The sequence below is a fragment of the Paroedura picta genome, chromosome 13 (assembly GCF_049243985.1).
Source record: "Paroedura picta isolate Pp20150507F chromosome 13, Ppicta_v3.0, whole genome shotgun sequence".
Lineage (NCBI taxonomy): Eukaryota > Metazoa > Chordata > Lepidosauria > Squamata > Gekkonidae > Paroedura > Paroedura picta.
The window spans coordinates 4,017,173-4,034,295 of NC_135381.1; the positions used below are offsets into that span (position 1 = coordinate 4,017,173).

Here is a 17,123-nt window from a genome sequence, read left to right on the forward strand (position 1 = left end):
GACCAGTGGTTTTTCTAGTCCAGCCTCCTGTCTCACGTAGTGACCAACCAGTTCCTCTTGAGGGCCACCAACAAGACAGAGAGGCCAAGGCCTTCAAAAGAACAGCAGAAGAGCCCTGTTGGATCAGACTAGTGCCCCATCTAGTATCCTGTCTCACACAGGGGCCAACCGCAGGGCAGAGAGGCCGAGGCATTCATAGGAACGTCAGAGAGCCCTGCTGGATCAGACCAGGGGTCCATCTAGCCCAGCATCCTGTCTCACACTGGGGCCAACCAGTTCCTCTGGACAGGCCAAGACCTTCCCCTTACGTCGTCATTCCCCTCTCTCCAAAACGCAGAGAAAGAAAAGAAAGCTCCGATTCATTTAGAAATGGCGTACGAAGGGGCGTTTCACCACAACGGATCATGTCCGTCTCTCCCCCCTCCCTCCCTCCCGGGGCTACATCTTTTTTCTAAATGGGGAAGCCCCAGACCTCATCCTTGACTCACAGGGAAGGAAGGGTCTCTAATACCTTGAGAGTAAATGTACTCGGTTAGGAAAGCGAGAAGAAAAACCGCTTACCACTAGATGGCAGCACCGTGTCGCCTAAGGGGCCTTGCCTGGATGTCTGGAGTGGCTAAAGACAGGAACGCTGGAAGGAAAAAACCCAATAAAATAAAAAATTCCCCCAGTGTGCAAAATTAGCATTTCTTTTTGGTAAAAGCAACCCCCCCCCCATAAACCCCTCTCTTATCTGTACAGGATATTTTTTTTTCCTTCCTGCATTTATTTGGATTTGCATCAAATCCCTCCATACTTCCACCCACGGTGAGGCTATGAGGATAAACAAATGCGGGGCTCAGATACAATCTGCCGGCCCCGTCTCCCGAGTGAGGTCCTTTGAATTGCGTTTGGAGCAGCGCGAGCCCCCCTCCCCCCGACTAAATTTGTGCCGCCATCTTAAACTGACTTTTAACGGCCCTTCTGGGGATTCTTCCAGGGGCTCTGGAGCGTCTTCAACAGAGAAGCTTTCCAGTTCTCCCCCCATAATTCCATTGGGGAAGCCATGACAGTTATGCTATACTGATTTGGGAAGCATAAATACCTTCTCTCTCTGTCCGAGGGTCTTGCCATCGCTTTAGCTGTGAGGTTTTGTGGCGTTCTTGGTGCCCCCCCCCCCTTGATAGTCTCACTTTGGGCACTTTGAAAACAAAGGGTCATTCGAAGCATGATGCCGATTTCGCGATCAGACCTTGCCATGTGTGTTTTTTGGGGGGAAGGGGTCGCTCTGAAAAATTGCTTTGGGGCAGCCCAATCAGGGTTTGAGCCATGGCAGTGATCCCTGCCCCTGTCCTATTTCACCCGTCGAAAGCGATTCGCACGGGATGCATCTCACCTTGACAGTGAAACGCAGATTGTTGATATTTTGCGCTGGGAAGGCAGGCGGGTCTTGGCATCAAAGGCCCATGGCTTCCTGACCACCCTTCCCTACAGGTTTTTGCCTTTCTTTCCCCCCCAGGGCAGCCTAATCCAGCACTTGAAGGAGCACATTCTGCACGGCAACACCACGAGCAACGACGTCATCATGTACTACACGACGGCAAGTGCGGTCCCGGTCGGGAAAGGCCCTTTGGTGTTGCTTGAAACCGCTCTGGGTGGTTATCCGGCCCTGCCCTCGGTTTCTGGAACACGGGATCCAGTCGGGGATTGGTGGGGGCGATCCCTTTCATCCCTGGAAGTGAAGACTGCGATCCCACCGGCTGGAGGGCCAGGCTAGGCCTGTCTTGTCAGAGCTCGGAAGCCAAGCAGGGTCTGCCCCGGTTAGGACTCGGATGGGAGACCACCAAGGGTGGCTATGCAGAGGCAGGCCATGGTAAACCACCTCTGTTAGTCTTTTGCCCTGCCAGTCCTCCAGAGGTGCCGCAATTCCGCTGCACCGTGAGGGCACTGAATGATTGCTGCTTATTGAATGGTTCAGATTAGGGATGCGCGGTTCGGCTCGGCGATCACCGAAGCGGGCCGAACCGAGCCGAACCGCACGTCCCTAGTTCGGATCCCTCCCCAAAGAGAAATTCTGCCTAAAAACCAAGAGTTGCTCTCGGACCTTCTTTCGGGGCTCTGAAAGCTAATTGGGGCTTGCCCGGCGTCTGAGAGAACGCCGGCAGATTGTGGTCATGTGACAGCGCCCACTCAGTCTCCACCGTCGTCTTCAGAGGAAGTGGGAAATTACTTCGCAGCTCTTCCAGTAGGTGAGGATGGAGTCAGCCGGTTGGCAAAAAGGAAAAAAAAAAGTGTATAACTTTCTACATCTTCTTCCTTCTCCTCCAGACCGGCTGGATGATGTGGAATTGGTTGGTGTCTGCTCTGGCCACGGGTGCGTCTCTGGTTCTCTACGACGGCTCCCCGCTGGTGCCGTCCCCCAATGTCCTCTGGGATCTGGTGGACCGGCTAGGGTAGGTAAACCGGCCGTATGGAAACCAGAGCAACGGTAGGCCCTCCCTATGCAACCAGGGAGGGCTGTGGCTCATTGGCAAAGCATCTGCCTGGCATGCGGAAGGTCCTGGGTTCGATCCTCGGCATCCCTAGTTGAAAGAACCAGGTGGCAGGCAACAGGAAAGACCTGTGCCTGAGACCCCCAGAGAGCCGCTGCCAGTTTGAGTAAGAGATGCTGACTTTGCTGGCTCAGTGTTCAGCAGCTGATATCCTGTTAACATGCTCTGGCATTGGAAGGCTTTACGAGCTCAAGGGGGTGATCAGCTTTCATGATGTTCCAGAAATGGGAGCCCCAGAATAGTCCCCAGCTGGAGGATTAGGGTGACTCGTTTTCTTAGGAGCAGGGGTTTGGAGTTCAGGTTCTCCACCTGGGAAACGCTGCAAGAAAAAAAAAGTGCAACAAAATCTGTTCAGTAAAATTTTAAAAATGCAAAAAAATAGAAATCGGTGCAATGAAACAATAAAAGTGTTGAAAATAAACTAGTGGAATAAAATCATCAAAATGTCCATAACTGGTGTCTTGAAACCAGCTGGCCTGGGAAGGGACACCCCTCTGGCTGCTGTCCCAGTTTCATGCTTCCAACAACCTGGTCAAGAGCAGGATCCAGTGAACCTGGCGACTGAGGAGAGATTCGAACTCGCATCCCCTCCTTCCTGTCTACGAAGCTGGCCCCAAGGCAGGCACTCTGAAAGCACTCCCACGCACAGGTCATGCGGGTTTTAACGAGCATGTCTGCCACTCTGAGCGTTCCGCCTCCCCTTCGGCCAGGAACTTAATCACTTAACCATTGTTTATGCAGAACAAACTCTGACGGAGCAGAAGGGTTAGTCTTGAATTCAGATGAATAATTTCCAGCGAGCGAAGCGAAGGAGAACCTTTTGGCAGCCTCTTAACGGCTCCGGTTCCCCCTCCCCCTGCCAACGGTTTGAAAAACTCCGCCGCTTCTCCCAACGCGCTTAAACCAGCGTCCCTGCGGGGCGTTAAAACAGCAGGTGGTAGAAATATTCTTGTAGGCCGTACGAGATTCCCGCCACGGCTGATGCCACAAGAGCTTTGAGGCAGAGGGGTAAACAGAGCTATGCTCCGAGACGGAGCCCTGGGCTCAAACCCCGCCTTATCCTCAGGCCGGCCCCATCGGCAACGCTGAAACGAGACCGGCCTCTCTCGCAGGACTGTCGTCAGAACTCCTCTTTGCTCAGCTCCCTCGATCTCTAAATGCGTTTTTAGTGTCCTAGCGCTGTTCCTTCTGGAGGGGCAGGACCGTGCTTTGGCGGCGTGGGAAGGGTCTGTATTGAAAGGGGTCCTTTTGCTTTGTTTGGTTGTAGGATCACCATCCTTGGTACGGGTGCGAAATGGCTGGCGGTGCTTGAAGAGAAGAACCTGAAGCCCTGTAAGTGCTGGGCGTCCTTGGATACTCCCTCCTCCCGGTTTTGCATCGGTGTCGGCGGGTGGGCTGGGGCGCCCAAAGCTGCTTTCAGAATGGAGGGGCTTCCCTTGGGACGAGGAGCCTGGTGCTGGACAATTGTGGGCCAGAGACAAGAGAGAACCAGAGCTTCATCTAAAGCAGGTTTTCTCAACCAGGGTTTTGTGGAAAAAACCACCTTGCGTACCCCGATTGGGCGGCAACACGGCCGAAAACCCTTTTAAATAAGTCAGTTCAGGAAATAAAGTAAATCAAACCTAATTTTCAATAGCCGCTTGTGTCTATTTGCTGTTTTAGCCGCTGATCGGTCCTAATGACCACTCAGCGGTTAAAATAGCAACGTCTGTTTCAGTCCAAATAAAGCTGTTTTCTAGTAGGAGAACCCCCCTCCCACCACCACCTCAAACCTTTAAGGGTAGCATAAAGCAGAAGAGCCGTCTGTGCTTGAAGCCCCTGGATTTTTCAGTGCCAGGCGAAGAACAGAAAGATGGCAGCGCTATAAACATGGCTTCACGCTTGACGTTCTCTCCCCGCCCTTTTCCCCGCAAGGTGAAACTCATAACCTCCAGACGCTCCACACCATCCTGTCGACCGGCTCGCCTCTCAAGCCCCAGAGTTACGAGTACGTCTACAGGTGCGTGAAGAGCAACGTCTTGCTGGGATCGATTTCAGGTAGGTGATCGCGGAGGCCGAGCCTCGGCTTGCATCTCCTGGAGGGGACCGGCGGAGGGATGCGGATGCTGAGGTTGCTAAGCAACAGGAGGGAGGGGCGCCCCTGGGCCACTTGCCTCGTGTCAAGTTGGATCCGTGGGCTGTCAAAACCCAGCCCTGTCTGTCTCAGCTCTGCTTTCTTAAATCCTCCGGTGGTTTCTTTTAAAATCAGGGGTGCAAGGACCGAATGTGGGTACTTTTGACATGCAAAGTGTGTTCCTGGGTATCTACACCCTTTCTCTTTGGTCTAACAAGATGGCTGACCTGTAAGGTTAACACTGCAGCTGCTAACGCACGTAAAACAACCAAGGTTAAGAGTGGTGGTTTGTGATCAGGAGAACTGGGTTGCATTCCCCACTCCTCGTCCACATGCAGCCAGCTGGGTGACCTCAGGCTAGGCACAGTTCTCCCAGAGCTGTTTTTTGCAAAGTGGTTCTCTTAGAGCTCTCTCAGCCCCACCTACCTCGCAGGGTGTTTGTTGCATGGAGAGGAAGGGAAAGGCATTTGTAAGTTGCTTTGGGGGCTGCTTTGGTCAGTGAAAAGTGGGATATTTTTTTGTTGCAGGGGGTACGGATATAATTTCCTGCTTTATGGGCCAGAATGTGACCATTCCCGTTTACAAAGGCGAAATCCAGGCGCGGAATCTGGGAATGGCGGTGGAAGCCTGGGACGATGAAGGTAAAAGATGCCGTCTGCAAGTTTTGTGGGAGCCAGCATGGCGTACTGGCTAAAGAGGGGCGGACTCTAATGTGGAGAGCCGGCTTTGATCCCCCACTCCTCCTCCTCATGCAGCCAGCGGGGTAACTTTGGGCCAGGCACAGTTCTTTCAGAGCTCTCTTAGCCTCACCCTCCTCACTTGGATGTCTGTTGCGGGGAGAGGAACGGGAGGTGCTCGTAAGCCACTTTGAGACTTCTTCGGGTAGTAGAAAGCGAGGTACAAAACCTCATCTCTTCTAATATTGAATCGACCTCTAGAGGGAGTGCAAAACACATGCGGGAAATTCCGACGAAGGGAGCTTTGACCCTTGAGAGGTTGCCCCCTGCAAATCTGGCTGGTGAGACCAGACTGGAATCTGAACCTTCTCCTGCAGACCGACAAAGTTACCCCCCGGAAACGGCTTCCACGTGTGCATGCTCAGATGGCCGTAATCCTAGTCCAACTGCACAGGTTGTTGCCCGCCCCGTGGCATTGTACGAACTCGCACTGCCTAACTGGCTTTGCTTCTCAGCGAGAAAGGCAGAGCATGAGTAGCATCCATCAATCCTTCTCCGTTCCACTTCAACCAGGGAAACCAGTCTGGGGGGAGAGTGGGGAGCTGGTATGCACCAAGCCCATGCCCTGCCAGCCGACGCATTTCTGGAACGACGAAAACGGAATCAAATACCGGAAGGCGTATTTTTCAAAATTCCCAGGTACGTGGAGAAGGGAGCGGGTGGGAGCTGGTCTTTGGTGCAGAAGGGGCAAGTCCCCAAGAAGGTGGTGGTGGTGGTGGGGAGGGCTAGAGCGGATGGCCCTTGGGGGTCCCTTCCAGCTCTGTGCCATTCTGATTCTGAAATAGATGAGAGTGCACATGAGCCACGGTTTGGGCCAGGGGTAGTCAAACTGTGGCCCTCCAGATGTCCATGGACTACAATTCCCAGGAGCCCCTGCCAGCATTCGCTGGCAGGGGCTCCTGGGAATTGTAGTCCATGGACATCTGGAGGGCCGCAGTTTGACTACCCCTGGTTTGGGCTGTTGGCAAACGACCCAGCTGACCTCTTGTACCTCTCTCTTTTGGGGGTATCTGTGCGGGCGGACACAGGTGTTTGGTCCCACGGAGACTACTGCAAAATCAACCCCAAGACAGGAGGCATCGTCATGCTGGGGCGCAGGTAAGATGCGCTTTGACCACGCCCCTTGGCGAGGGCGCTCTCTGGAAGGTGGGAGAGCGGCATCTTGTACATCTCCTGGCAGGGCGTGGGGAGGGGGTTTGTGCTGCTGGCTTTGGCTACAGAGGGACTTCCGTGGGCTTTTTTATTTCTTACCCATGTCATGGTCCCCCACTGGATAGGAGCAGAATTTCCTGCATTCTGCAGGGGGTTGGACTAGATGACCCTGGAGGTCCCTTCCAATTCTGTGATTCTATCTCCAGTTAAAAGGTTCCGGTTGAAGGTGGCATAAAAGACCTCCGTTTGAGGCTCAGGGAAGTGCCTGGAAATTGTTGGGAGGGTTATGGGGAGCATGACCGGATCTATTGCATCTGACTTAAGGTTTTGGTAATCACCTTCAAGGCCATACACGGTCCAGGCCCAATGTACCTGAGGAACTGCTTCGCTGTCTGTATCTCCAAACAGCTCTGCCACTTCCAACTGGCTGGTGGTCCCTGGTGCTAAGGACGCACATCTGACCTCAACCAAGGCCAGATCTTTCTCCGGCCTGGCCCCCACCTGGTGGAATGAGCTTCCAGAGAAGATCAGGGACCTGCCGGAGCTAGCACAGTTCCTCAGGGCCTGCAAAAGGGAGCTCTTCCACCAGGCATTTGTTGAGGTCGCCCGACCCCATCTACGAGGCCCCCCAGAACCCCTCCCCCTGAGCTGATTCCTAACTTGATCAACCTTTGGGGTCATAGTTAACACGTTAACATTGCTATTGTTAGTTATGAATCGTCGTGGAACAACTGTTATAACTGTTGTTCAGTTAGCGCTATTCTGAATTATAGCGTATTTATCCTGACGTTCTCCTATATTCTATGCAAACCGCCCTGGAACACGAGGGAGGGCAGTTATCTAAAGACAATAAATACAAATGCTAAAATAAATAGTATTTCCTGTTTTAAAAAGTGGGAAAGACAGGTAGTGCTAGGGATTTACGGAAACTGTCTTCTGCCAGCAGGGGCTCATGGTAGTTGTAGTCTAGGGACATTTGGCCTGTGTTAGAGGAAGACATCTGCAGGGTCTGTGAAATTGCTGTTCCTGCAATCCGGGTTGCAAACTATACCCAACCGGCTGATTCCCATTTGTGGCGTGTGGCATGCAATAATTTCTCTCCCCGTTTTGCTTCAATACACGTAATACTTTCTATCAGAACGGCTTCGCGAAGGAGCACAGCAAAATGTCTTGTAAGGCAGGCACTGTCTGTCCCAGGAATTGCTTTCCTTTCTTGCATATTTAACCAAGGCGCCTCATCGAGAACCAAAATAAATTACATCAATTCGCCGCGTTTCATCAAACCTTGATTATATTTTAATGATTTTCCCCCTCTTTCTCTCTGCTCTCTGGTTTGTTCTCAGCGACGGCACGTTGAATCCGAGCGGGGTGAGGTTTGGGAGTTCGGAGATTTATAACATAGGTAGGAGAGCTTCGTGCTCACCAGCTGTTCCTCCCGTCCCTGTTTTAAATGTATGTCTGAGGCTGGCGTTTTCAAGGAGCCTGAGGCTTAAGTAGACAGAGTTCTCCTGGGTTTGGCCTGCACAACAACCCTGCGAGGTAGGAGTGGCAGAAAGCAATGGCGGCCCCTCTTGGCTTCCTTCACGTGCCAGAGGAATGAGTCACCAGCCTTCCCACATGTGCACAGAGGGAACACACACCCCTTGCCCAGATGGCAAGCAGGTTTCTCCATGTCTTTGGGGGGGGGGGGATACAGGGTGTGAAAGTGACCCCAAACGTCCTCCAACACAGCTCAGAGTCCTTGATTCTGTCCGGTGAAGCTCCCCTCCCTTGCTAAACATCTTGTGTACTTCTGTGGTAGTGCTGGGCTTACAAACAACTGCACCAAACAGAAGTTCTGGCAAAGTCAGACTCTCCAGTAAGTGCCTGACAACAGTTACAAGAGCTGCACGTAAGGATAATTTTGGGCATGACAGGAGCTGTAGCGTCACATCATTTCCCAGTTAAAAAAGTGGAAATGACAGGTAGCTCTAGGAATTTCTGGAAACTCTGTCTTCTACCATAGATTTCAGCAATTCCTAGAGCAGGGGTAGTCAAACTGCGGCCCTCCAGATGTCCATGGACTACAATTCCCAGAAGCCCCTGCCAGCATTCGCTGGCAGGGGGCTTCTGGGAATTGTAGTCCATGGACATCTGGAGGACCACAGTTTTGACTACCCCTGTCCTAGAGCATCCCTGTTGTCATCTCAGTTGTGTTTCTTTGACTGGAAGTGATCTGATGCTGCATGGGCTTTGTTTTTTTCTTGCCCCTGTTCACAACCAGTGCAGGGAGGCAAGGAATCGCCCTCCCTGGCAGGGGATGGGGCAACCCTAAGCAATTTCCCTGGCCAGCTTCCAACGGACGATGCTTGCCTTGGGTAGCCGAAAGGGTCCGGATGCAGAGACGAGGGGGAAACCTGACGGTGTTCGAAAGGCTCACCCCATTCCGGTCTTTTGGGCCGTGGCTCCCGAGAGGACATGTTTATGGCCCCTTGTTCTAAAAGGAGGGGTGGTAACTTCTTCGAAAAAGAGAAGGCCGCAGAACAGAATCCCCTCCTGGTGGGTCAGCGTGGGGAGTCCCCTTCCGCCTGCGTTTGCGCAACGATGCATGTGCCGAACCGTCTGGTGTGAACAACCCCGACCCCCTCCCCTGGCATTGGGGGGCCGTGCTGTTTCCTGAGAAAGACCCACACAGGGGCCCGGTTGTCTTGAGAGGATCATTGTCCCCGGATTCCCGCCCCCCCCCTCTGCTCCCTGCTGCCATAACTCTTGTGCCCGCATAAAGACGCTGTCAGACTGGCCCGTTCAGGCAGCGGAGAATCTGCAGCCGCAGAGGGAGGGCGGGAGCGACGGTGGTGTAAGAACGGCGGGCCAGTGAATCAGGCCACTGTTTCGGCGGAAGCTCCGCCCCCTGTGTGGGCAGCAGTTCAGCTCGGCTGGGCCTGGCTTTTCACCCTCCTGTTCCTAAAAAGTTTCTGGCAATGGGCTTATTGTCGGGCGGCCTTTCCCCCTCCCTCTGGGGTGGGGCGTGGGGGGGGAGGGTAAGGAACACGGAGCTTGGCCTCGAATTCCTTTAGGATCCGGATCTCGTCAGGTCGTGCAATGTAGGCGGGAGCCCTGGGAGGGGGGGTCTCATTCGCTGGGTGACTGTCTTGCCACTTCGGTCTTTAGTGCTCCAAAACAGTGGTCCCTAACCTTTTTATCACCGGGGACCACTCACCGGGGACCACTCAACGCCTTTTACTGAGGCCCGGTTGGGGGGGGGGGATTATTTTACTCCTCTACTGTCAACCACTGCCCTAGCGTTCTCTGATCGCTATGGTAATGTTTAAACATCCCTTCAAAATAAGATACAGACACGCCACAACAATGAAGTGTGTTGTAAAGGGCTGGGGGGGATGAAGTAAAGGGCCGGGGGGGGGGGAGAAAGCATCCTTCGGGGCCCACCTCCAATTAGTCGAAGGACCACATGTGGTCCGCGGCCCACAGGTTGGGGATCGCTACTCCAAAAGACTCGTGCATCAGCGCTTAATCCTAAAGCCATCTTGATAAGTTAGACCAGACTGTCACCGCAATCCCCCCCCCCCCCCAAAAAATCCCTAGGACAGGACAGCAAAACTTCTCAGAATGAAATCTGCGTTGAGACTCGTTCGGAAAATTCTGTCCCAAATGTTTCCAGAGGGGTCTGTGGGGGCTGAGCGAAGACCACTCCTGTCCCACTGCAGATCCATTGGCATCTTGTCCCTCCAGCCTCCCACAAACCCAGTCACTGTTTTGGCCCCAGAGGTGCTGGGGGAGGAGCAAGAGACCACGATCCGTGTCCGTGGGTACCTTCCACAAACGCTTTGAGGGCCAGCCTTCCCACGCTCTCACATTAGGGACTCTCTCTGGCTTAAAAACGAGCCAGCGTGGTCTTGCAGGTAAAGAGCAGCTCATCTGGAATCAAACCGGGTTTGATTCCCCACTCCTCCGCCACAGGCGGCTAGCTGGCGGACCTCGGGCTGGTCACAGTTCTCTTAGAGCTCTCCTTGTAGTTCAATTCTCTAAGAGCTCTCTCAGCCGCACCTTCCTCGCAGGGGTGTCTGTTGTGGGGGGAGGACGAGAAAGGAGCTTGTAAGCCACGTGGGGACTCCTTCAGGTAGTGAAAAGCTTCCAGCTCTTCTTTTAAATTTTAATCACAAGTGGAAAAGAGGAGGGACTTCTCGGCTTCTGAGGCGATTCTGTGTCCTGCCCCCCAGGTCGGAGTTGGGCCAGCCAGCTGCGATGTCTGTGGAGCTACGTGGTCTGCGGTCTCCCATCCCGAATCCGGTCTTTCCGCCCCCACGCAGATGGCTTGACCATCTGTGCGTGGGCGGCTTGGGGTGGTGACGCAGGCGGCTGGCCACGGACTCCGGTCGGAAGACCAGACTGACCCCATCTTGTCCCAAGAGCGAGAACTTGCCCCCTTCACCACACACACAGAAAGCTCTGAGATATTAACACAGTCTGTGTCGCAGCTCAATGGAAACATTTTTGTACTGCTTATGAAGGGAATTCTGATCTGACAGCACGGACTGAAATGCAGTAGGTCCCTTGTCGGGCGAGGGGGGGGGCTGGAGGGTTGCCAACTCTGGTCGGAAGGTTTGGGGGTCAACCCTGGGGGGGAGGACAGAGTCCTGGCAATGCCACAGAGTCCTCCTTCCAAAATGGCTGTTTTCTGCAGAGGAACTGGGTCGTCTGGAGGGTGGTTGACATTCTAGATTTCCAGGACCCGTCTGGAGGTTAGCATTCCTTATTGTCAAAGCTGGGTTCGGCCTACAGGCCCAGAAACAGCCGTTCCTTGTTTGGCCTGAGAGGCAGAGGTTGCCAGCCTCCCTCCCTCCCAAAATCTCGAGGACTTTCTCAACCTGGACCTGGTGACCCTACTGGGCGGGGCGCCACCTGGTCCCTGTCTGCTTACCAAGGCCAGTAAACCTAAGGCGATGTCTCTTGCGTTTCCGCAGTGGAAGCTTTCGAAGAGGTTTCTGACAGCCTCTGCGTCCCTCAGTACAACAAAGACGGTGAAGAACGGGTCATCCTCTTCCTCAAGATGGCCACCAACCAGGTGTTCAGCCTGGACCTCATGCGGCGGATAAAGGAAGCGATCCGTTTGGCGCTCTCGGCCCGGCACGTCCCGAGCCTTATCTTAGAAACCGAAGGCATCCCGGTACAGCGAAGCGATGCTTTCTTTTCTCCTTTCTCTTTCTCTCTCTCTCTCCCTCCGCCCATTGTCACCTTGGAATAGTAATTAGGGAGCACTTGTCATCTCTCTTCAAAGCCCACACACGCCTGGAAATTTTCGCCTCTCCGTTTTTTGAAAAAAAAAAAGGATTGGAGTTTTATAAATAGTTTTGCTGGGTCGCTTAGCAACTTGTTTGAGTTTGTGTGTACGCCTGCCTTTCTTCTTGAATAAGACTTTTCCTTTTTCAACACCTTCCCTCCCTAGCAAAACATCTCTCTCTCTCTCCTCTCTGTTTATAAATATATTTGTGCTCTGTTGATATATCAAGTATTCCTGGGCGGTTTCAATTAAATCCAAATGGGGTGATTAATTTTGGCGGTTCGGTGTGCCAAGGGAGCCGTCTTCATCCCAGCACTCTGCTCTTGAAAAGCAGGAGGAGACGTTCATCCATGAGGTTTCTGCAAGAAGGGAGATGTCTCTTTTAAAAGTTCTAAGGAAATCTAGGGGGGGAGGGCCTTGGAAGAAATTCTGGCTGACGGCGGGCCTGCTGAATTCGAATCATGGTGGTGTCATGTTCCACCACAGTTGTTCCCCAAGAAGGGAAACTCTGAGCCTTAGAGAAAAACTGCAGTAGTTTATTGAAGATATTACCGATGGCTACATAGGACGTTTTACTGTACAAACATACAAAGGTTTGGAGCAGATATAGAGCCAGGCTTCCCTGCTCCCCCAGCGCCATTTGTTCCCACAGTCTGTGATCTTACAAGATGTATCCCCTTATTGTCAGCTTGACCCCTAGAGGCAGGAAAGGATGGCCATAATATTCACGAGCCCTGTAACTGTAGTCCATGGACATCCAGAGAGCCACAGTTTGGCCACCCCTGTGCAAGTTCACTCCGCTGGCTCTCCTAACAGGATCCTGGGTAGAAGTCACTGATCTGGTGTCCGCCTGCCCTTCACCTTGCCTTTGTTGTTCCATTCGCAGTACACCATCAACGGAAAGAAAGTCGAAGTGGCCGTCAAGCAGATCATTGCTGGGAGGGAAGTCGAGCAGCGGGGGACCTTCTCCAATCCGGAGACGCTGGACCTCTACCGGGATATCCCCGAACTCCGTGGCTTCTGAAGCTCCTCGGCCTCCCTGTCGCCCTGTGTTTCTGTGCGTGTGTGCGTGCGTGGGGGTTTTTGTACGATGTATATATGTATATGAATATGGTGTCTAAAGGAGGGCCTCTTATTTAAGTGGCGGCGTTGGCCTTCTTTGAAAGGAGAAACGCCGTCCCGTGGCCGAGCACAGCATGGCGCAGCCCCTGTTGTTTTCAGTGCTCTTTCGCCAGGCGGGAAGAATTCACTTGACACAGCTTGGGAGCGGAAGTCAGAGCTTTCCCGTTGTTTTCAGCGCTCTTCCGCATGGGGAAGAATTCACTTGCCTCAGCTGGAATACGAGACATGAGGACTTTTATTAGATGCTTAACACCTCTCCCCTTCCCACCGTTCTTTCTGTTTTTTAAAGAGACACTGAGCAGGTTCAGCTCAAAGGTAGCCCTGTCCCATTTTGAGGGAGATTTTTAATTTTTGGAGAGGTGTTTGGCCGCCTTAAGGGGACGTCCCTCCCTTCTCAGTCAGAAGATCAGCTAACGCTGTAACCTCTTTCCCCTTCAGAACTGGACTTATCTTAGGGAGTGTAGCCATGTGATACGTTGCATATATAAGGAGGTGTTCCTGGTTCTCATAGAACAGGGCGAGTCTCAAGAGGGCTGCCTGATACCCCTCGTCTCCTGAAGGCTCGTTGTAGGCTGCCTCCCAGAATGCATTTCAGCAAGCTATCAGTACGCAGCTTGTAGGAACCATCCCAGGGAAAGAAAGTTAACGGGATTAATTTGGCTAATTTGCTTCTGCGGCGTTACCTTCCAATCCCCCCTCCCATGGACACCTTCAGGTAGCTCTAACCTTTCTTAAAGTTTTTAATTTAAACCTTTTAGAACCGAGCCAGCGCCTTCTTGCAGACGGGAAGGTTCGTGGCCTCTGGATGGCCGTTTGCTGAGTCCTGTGGCGGCCTTTTTGAAAGAGCTTTAACTTTTTGAAACCTTTTCGGGACAGACTGGATTTCGGGGCCCACAAACTTTCCTTGCAGCGGCTTTAATCTTCCCGCTCCAAATCCCCTGTGGCATCAAAGGTGCAGGCAACTTAACAATCTAGCCAGAATATCGGCACTTCTGAAGTGTCAGGGAAGCCTTTCACCTGTAAACGAAGTCAGTGCAAGTCCAGGGGCGTGAAGAGCCAGTGGCTGCTTTTGCAGGACTCTCTGCACAGCCGTGCCTGGTGCTTTCTACACAGTGGGCTCTGGCTGGAGGCTCACAGCAGGCAAAGGCCCCGTTAACCCCTTCTGCTCCGGAGTGAGTGACAGGCTCTGGTGGAGGGCTTCCAGAATGCCCCCGCTTGCCTAATCCCGTTGGGTTTTGTTTTGTCTCCCACACGGGAATTGGCAACAGAGTCCGACTTCTTCTTGCTTGGGTGCCCGGGATCCTGGCTCGTGCAGGGAGGAATCAAGTGGGGATAATGAAGGAGGGCAGGGCAGAATTCATGGGATCGAGGTTGGGGTCAGTCCGGAAGCCCCTTTGGGGTGGGATTGTGCCTGCGGGCTGCCAGACCACGATTAGGTTTATGTAACAGACTCTGCAGTGTCTGAAGAATGGCCTACAGTGCTTTCTTGGTGCTGGGATCTTACTGGTTTGCAAAGGGATCTTTTAAAAATAATAAAATACGCTCTGACAACTGTGAAAAACCGGCCCCCGGTGGCATCCACAATCTCTTTTTTCACAAAGGGGTGAGCCAGTGGTCGGTACCTCACAGGAAATGACCCGGCATGCAGCAATTCCTGGGCTGGCCCGAATGTGTTGTGGGTAAATTCTGTATTTTGGAACGTTTTGGGAAGAATCATGCTGTTGAGTGGGCTCCAATGCTTGTTTTAAGAGATTTAAACAATAAAATTGCAGGGGAAAATGGCCCTTTGGATTGCGTGCCTTACTCTGATTGGTCAAAGAACTGCCAAATACCCAGACGTGGGGCTGGGGCTGTTGGCATCCCCCCCCCCCCCTCCAAGGAGCCGGACTAGCCCTTGAAGAAAAAAGCAGGTTGGATCTGTTGCTCCTCCAGCAGGGGAGAGGTTCCCCCCTCCTCTTCCACGTGCAGCCCGCTGGGTGACCTCAGGCCTGTCCCAGTTCTCTCAGAACTCTCTCAGCCCCACCCTACCTCACTGGGTGACTGTGGTGGAGAGAGGAAGGGGAGACGATTGTAATCTGCTTTGAGGCTCCTTCAGGTTGTGTGAAAAGCGGGGTACAAAAAAACAGCTCCTCCTTCCCCTCCTTCAATGCAACCCCTTGACTCTCTCCACCTTCAGTACAACCCTTTGACCTGCTTGGGAGCCTACCCCGCCTGTCGCCCAACCCTCCCCACAATCAAGGATTGGTTGGTGCCTTTGCCGTGGGGAAAAACCAGAATCCTGCTGGCCCCTTTTAAGGCTGGGGTCCTCCACTTTGTTGAGCACGGAGACAAAATGGCTGCTGCAAGAGGCGGAGCCAGCCACAGAAATGGCCGCCTCAGCTCACCTTCAGGTGCACAGTGAATAGCCCTGTCCTGTGGGGGCAGCTGTGGACAAAGCACCATAACAAAAACTCTGCACAGCCAATGAAATAGCTTCATTGAAACTTGTGGGGCAAAAGCCCCGCTTTCTAGAAACGCTTGGAGAGTTGTTGATGAGAGCAAGGATTTTTGCCGTGTGTCTGACAAGAAGCCGCGGCAGCCATTTTGTGGCTGGTCCCACCTCCTGCGGCAGCCATTTTGTGGCCGTGCTTTGGGGGCCACGCTCTGTGTCAGGATTCCCAAGCTGCCTGCAGGCTCAAGAGGTTTTGGGGCCTCAACGTAGTGGCCTTGTGGGGCGTAGGGACAGATGCCTGACTGCAGGGGAAGCGCGGCTTGCAAAACCAGGTAGATGAATCCCAAATTCGAATGGGCGAGAAACGAGCTGCCTGCCTCTGATGACATGTTCTCGAGTTGAACCGTTCCACTTTGGAGGGTCTGCTTCTGGGCGGCATATTTTTTGGGTCCTTTTCATCGCTTAAAAGAAGCCCTCGGGCTGCTTGAAGAACGGCCTCAGCACCTCCGGAGGGGGCACTTCTGCGCTTTCTCTCCGTTTGAAGAAGACGGGATTTAATCTGTGGGAGAGGAGCGAGTTCTCCCCCCACCGCCACCCCCTCGCCAGGGACCTCTCGATTGTTTGAAATCCCCCCGAATTAGAACAGAATGGAGATGTGCGTTTATTGCTTTCCTTATTTTTAAGGAGAAGAAAGTGAATTGTATGCAAATCCAGCCGGCGCTGGAGCTGTGCGCCGGAACAATATGGCAGGCGCTGGGCTTTGGAGAGCGCACTGATTTTTGCCTTCCTGGGGCTTGGGGGCCTCGTTTAGATTCCGATCAGGAGATAATCAGCAGCCGTCGGTGCGCCTTGCGTGGCGGGGGCTGCGTGCAAATGGGGAGATGCCTGCAATGCAAAGCAGGTGCCAGAAGTGCCAGCGAACCCAAGGGTGGAACGTTTTTTGACTGACACCCCCCCCAAGTACTCCCCCAAAAATGAATTTGCGGAGCAGCACTGCTGTGCCGTTGGTTCCGGTGTCCAGAAGGTATTTTTTCAGTCCCACCTCAATAGCTGTCTGATAAAAGCACTTCCCAGGGGCAAGAGGAGGGAGGATTCAAGATGGACGAGGTTGAAAGGCTTCTTGAGTTGGGAAGTCATGGGAATATGGGCTTCGCTGCCAGAGGATGTGGTGATGGCCATGGGAATAGACCCTTTTAAAAAGGGATTCGATTCGTGGAGGAGAGGTAGCCATGGCGACTGAGGGGACGTTCAGAGACACTAATCCTCTGAATCCCAGAACCAGGAGGCAACATCAGCCTTGGTCTGTATGCCGTATTGCTGGCTGTCCAGAGGAACTGGGAGGCTGCTGTATGAGATAGGACTAGAAGGACCTCTGGTCTGATCTAGCAGGGCTCTTCTCAAGTCCTTATGAAGGCCTTGGACTTTCTGCCCTGTTGTTGGCTCTCAGGGGAGCTGGTTGGCCACAATGTAAGACAGGATGCTGGACTAAATGGACTATTGGCCTGATCTAGCAGGGTTCTTATGAAGGCCTCAGCCTCTATGCTGTGTTGTTGGCCTTCAGGAGGAACTGGTTGGCCACTGCAGGAGACAGGGTGCTGGACTAGATGGACCTCTGGTCTTATCCATCAGGGCTCTGATGTTCTTATCCAGGCCTTTGGCCTCTGTGTCTTGTTGTTGGCCTTCCAGAAGAACTGATTGGCCACTGGGTGAGGCTGAACGCCAGACTAGAGGGTCCCCAGTCGGATCTATCAGGGCTATT

The 17,123-nt window shown here is 53.2% G+C and overlaps 1 protein-coding gene across 2 annotated transcripts in view; it reads left to right on the forward strand.

Moving 5' to 3' along the window:
• The window catches only part of AACS (acetoacetyl-CoA synthetase), a 33,756-nt gene extending 19,042 nt beyond the window's left edge, over nt 1-14,714 (forward strand). Inside the window, exons 9-18 of one of the 2 annotated variants that reach the window (XM_077308101.1) lie at nt 1,499-1,579; nt 2,308-2,432; nt 3,799-3,863; nt 4,446-4,568; nt 5,172-5,285; nt 5,895-6,020; nt 6,410-6,479; nt 7,877-7,935; nt 11,495-11,697; nt 12,698-14,714. In XM_077308101.1, coding sequence (XP_077164216.1) covers nt 1,499-1,579; nt 2,308-2,432; nt 3,799-3,863; nt 4,446-4,568; nt 5,172-5,285; nt 5,895-6,020; nt 6,410-6,479; nt 7,877-7,935; nt 11,495-11,697; nt 12,698-12,835 — 1,104 coding nt within the window. In that variant the 3' untranslated portion in view covers nt 12,836-14,714. The remainder of the gene's footprint in view (nt 1-1,498; nt 1,580-2,307; nt 2,433-3,798; nt 3,864-4,445; nt 4,569-5,171; nt 5,286-5,894; nt 6,021-6,409; nt 6,480-7,876; nt 7,936-11,494; nt 11,698-12,697) is intronic. The other variant, XM_077308102.1, reaches the window with a different exon arrangement.
• Nucleotides 14,715-17,123: the final 2,409 nt, after the last annotated feature.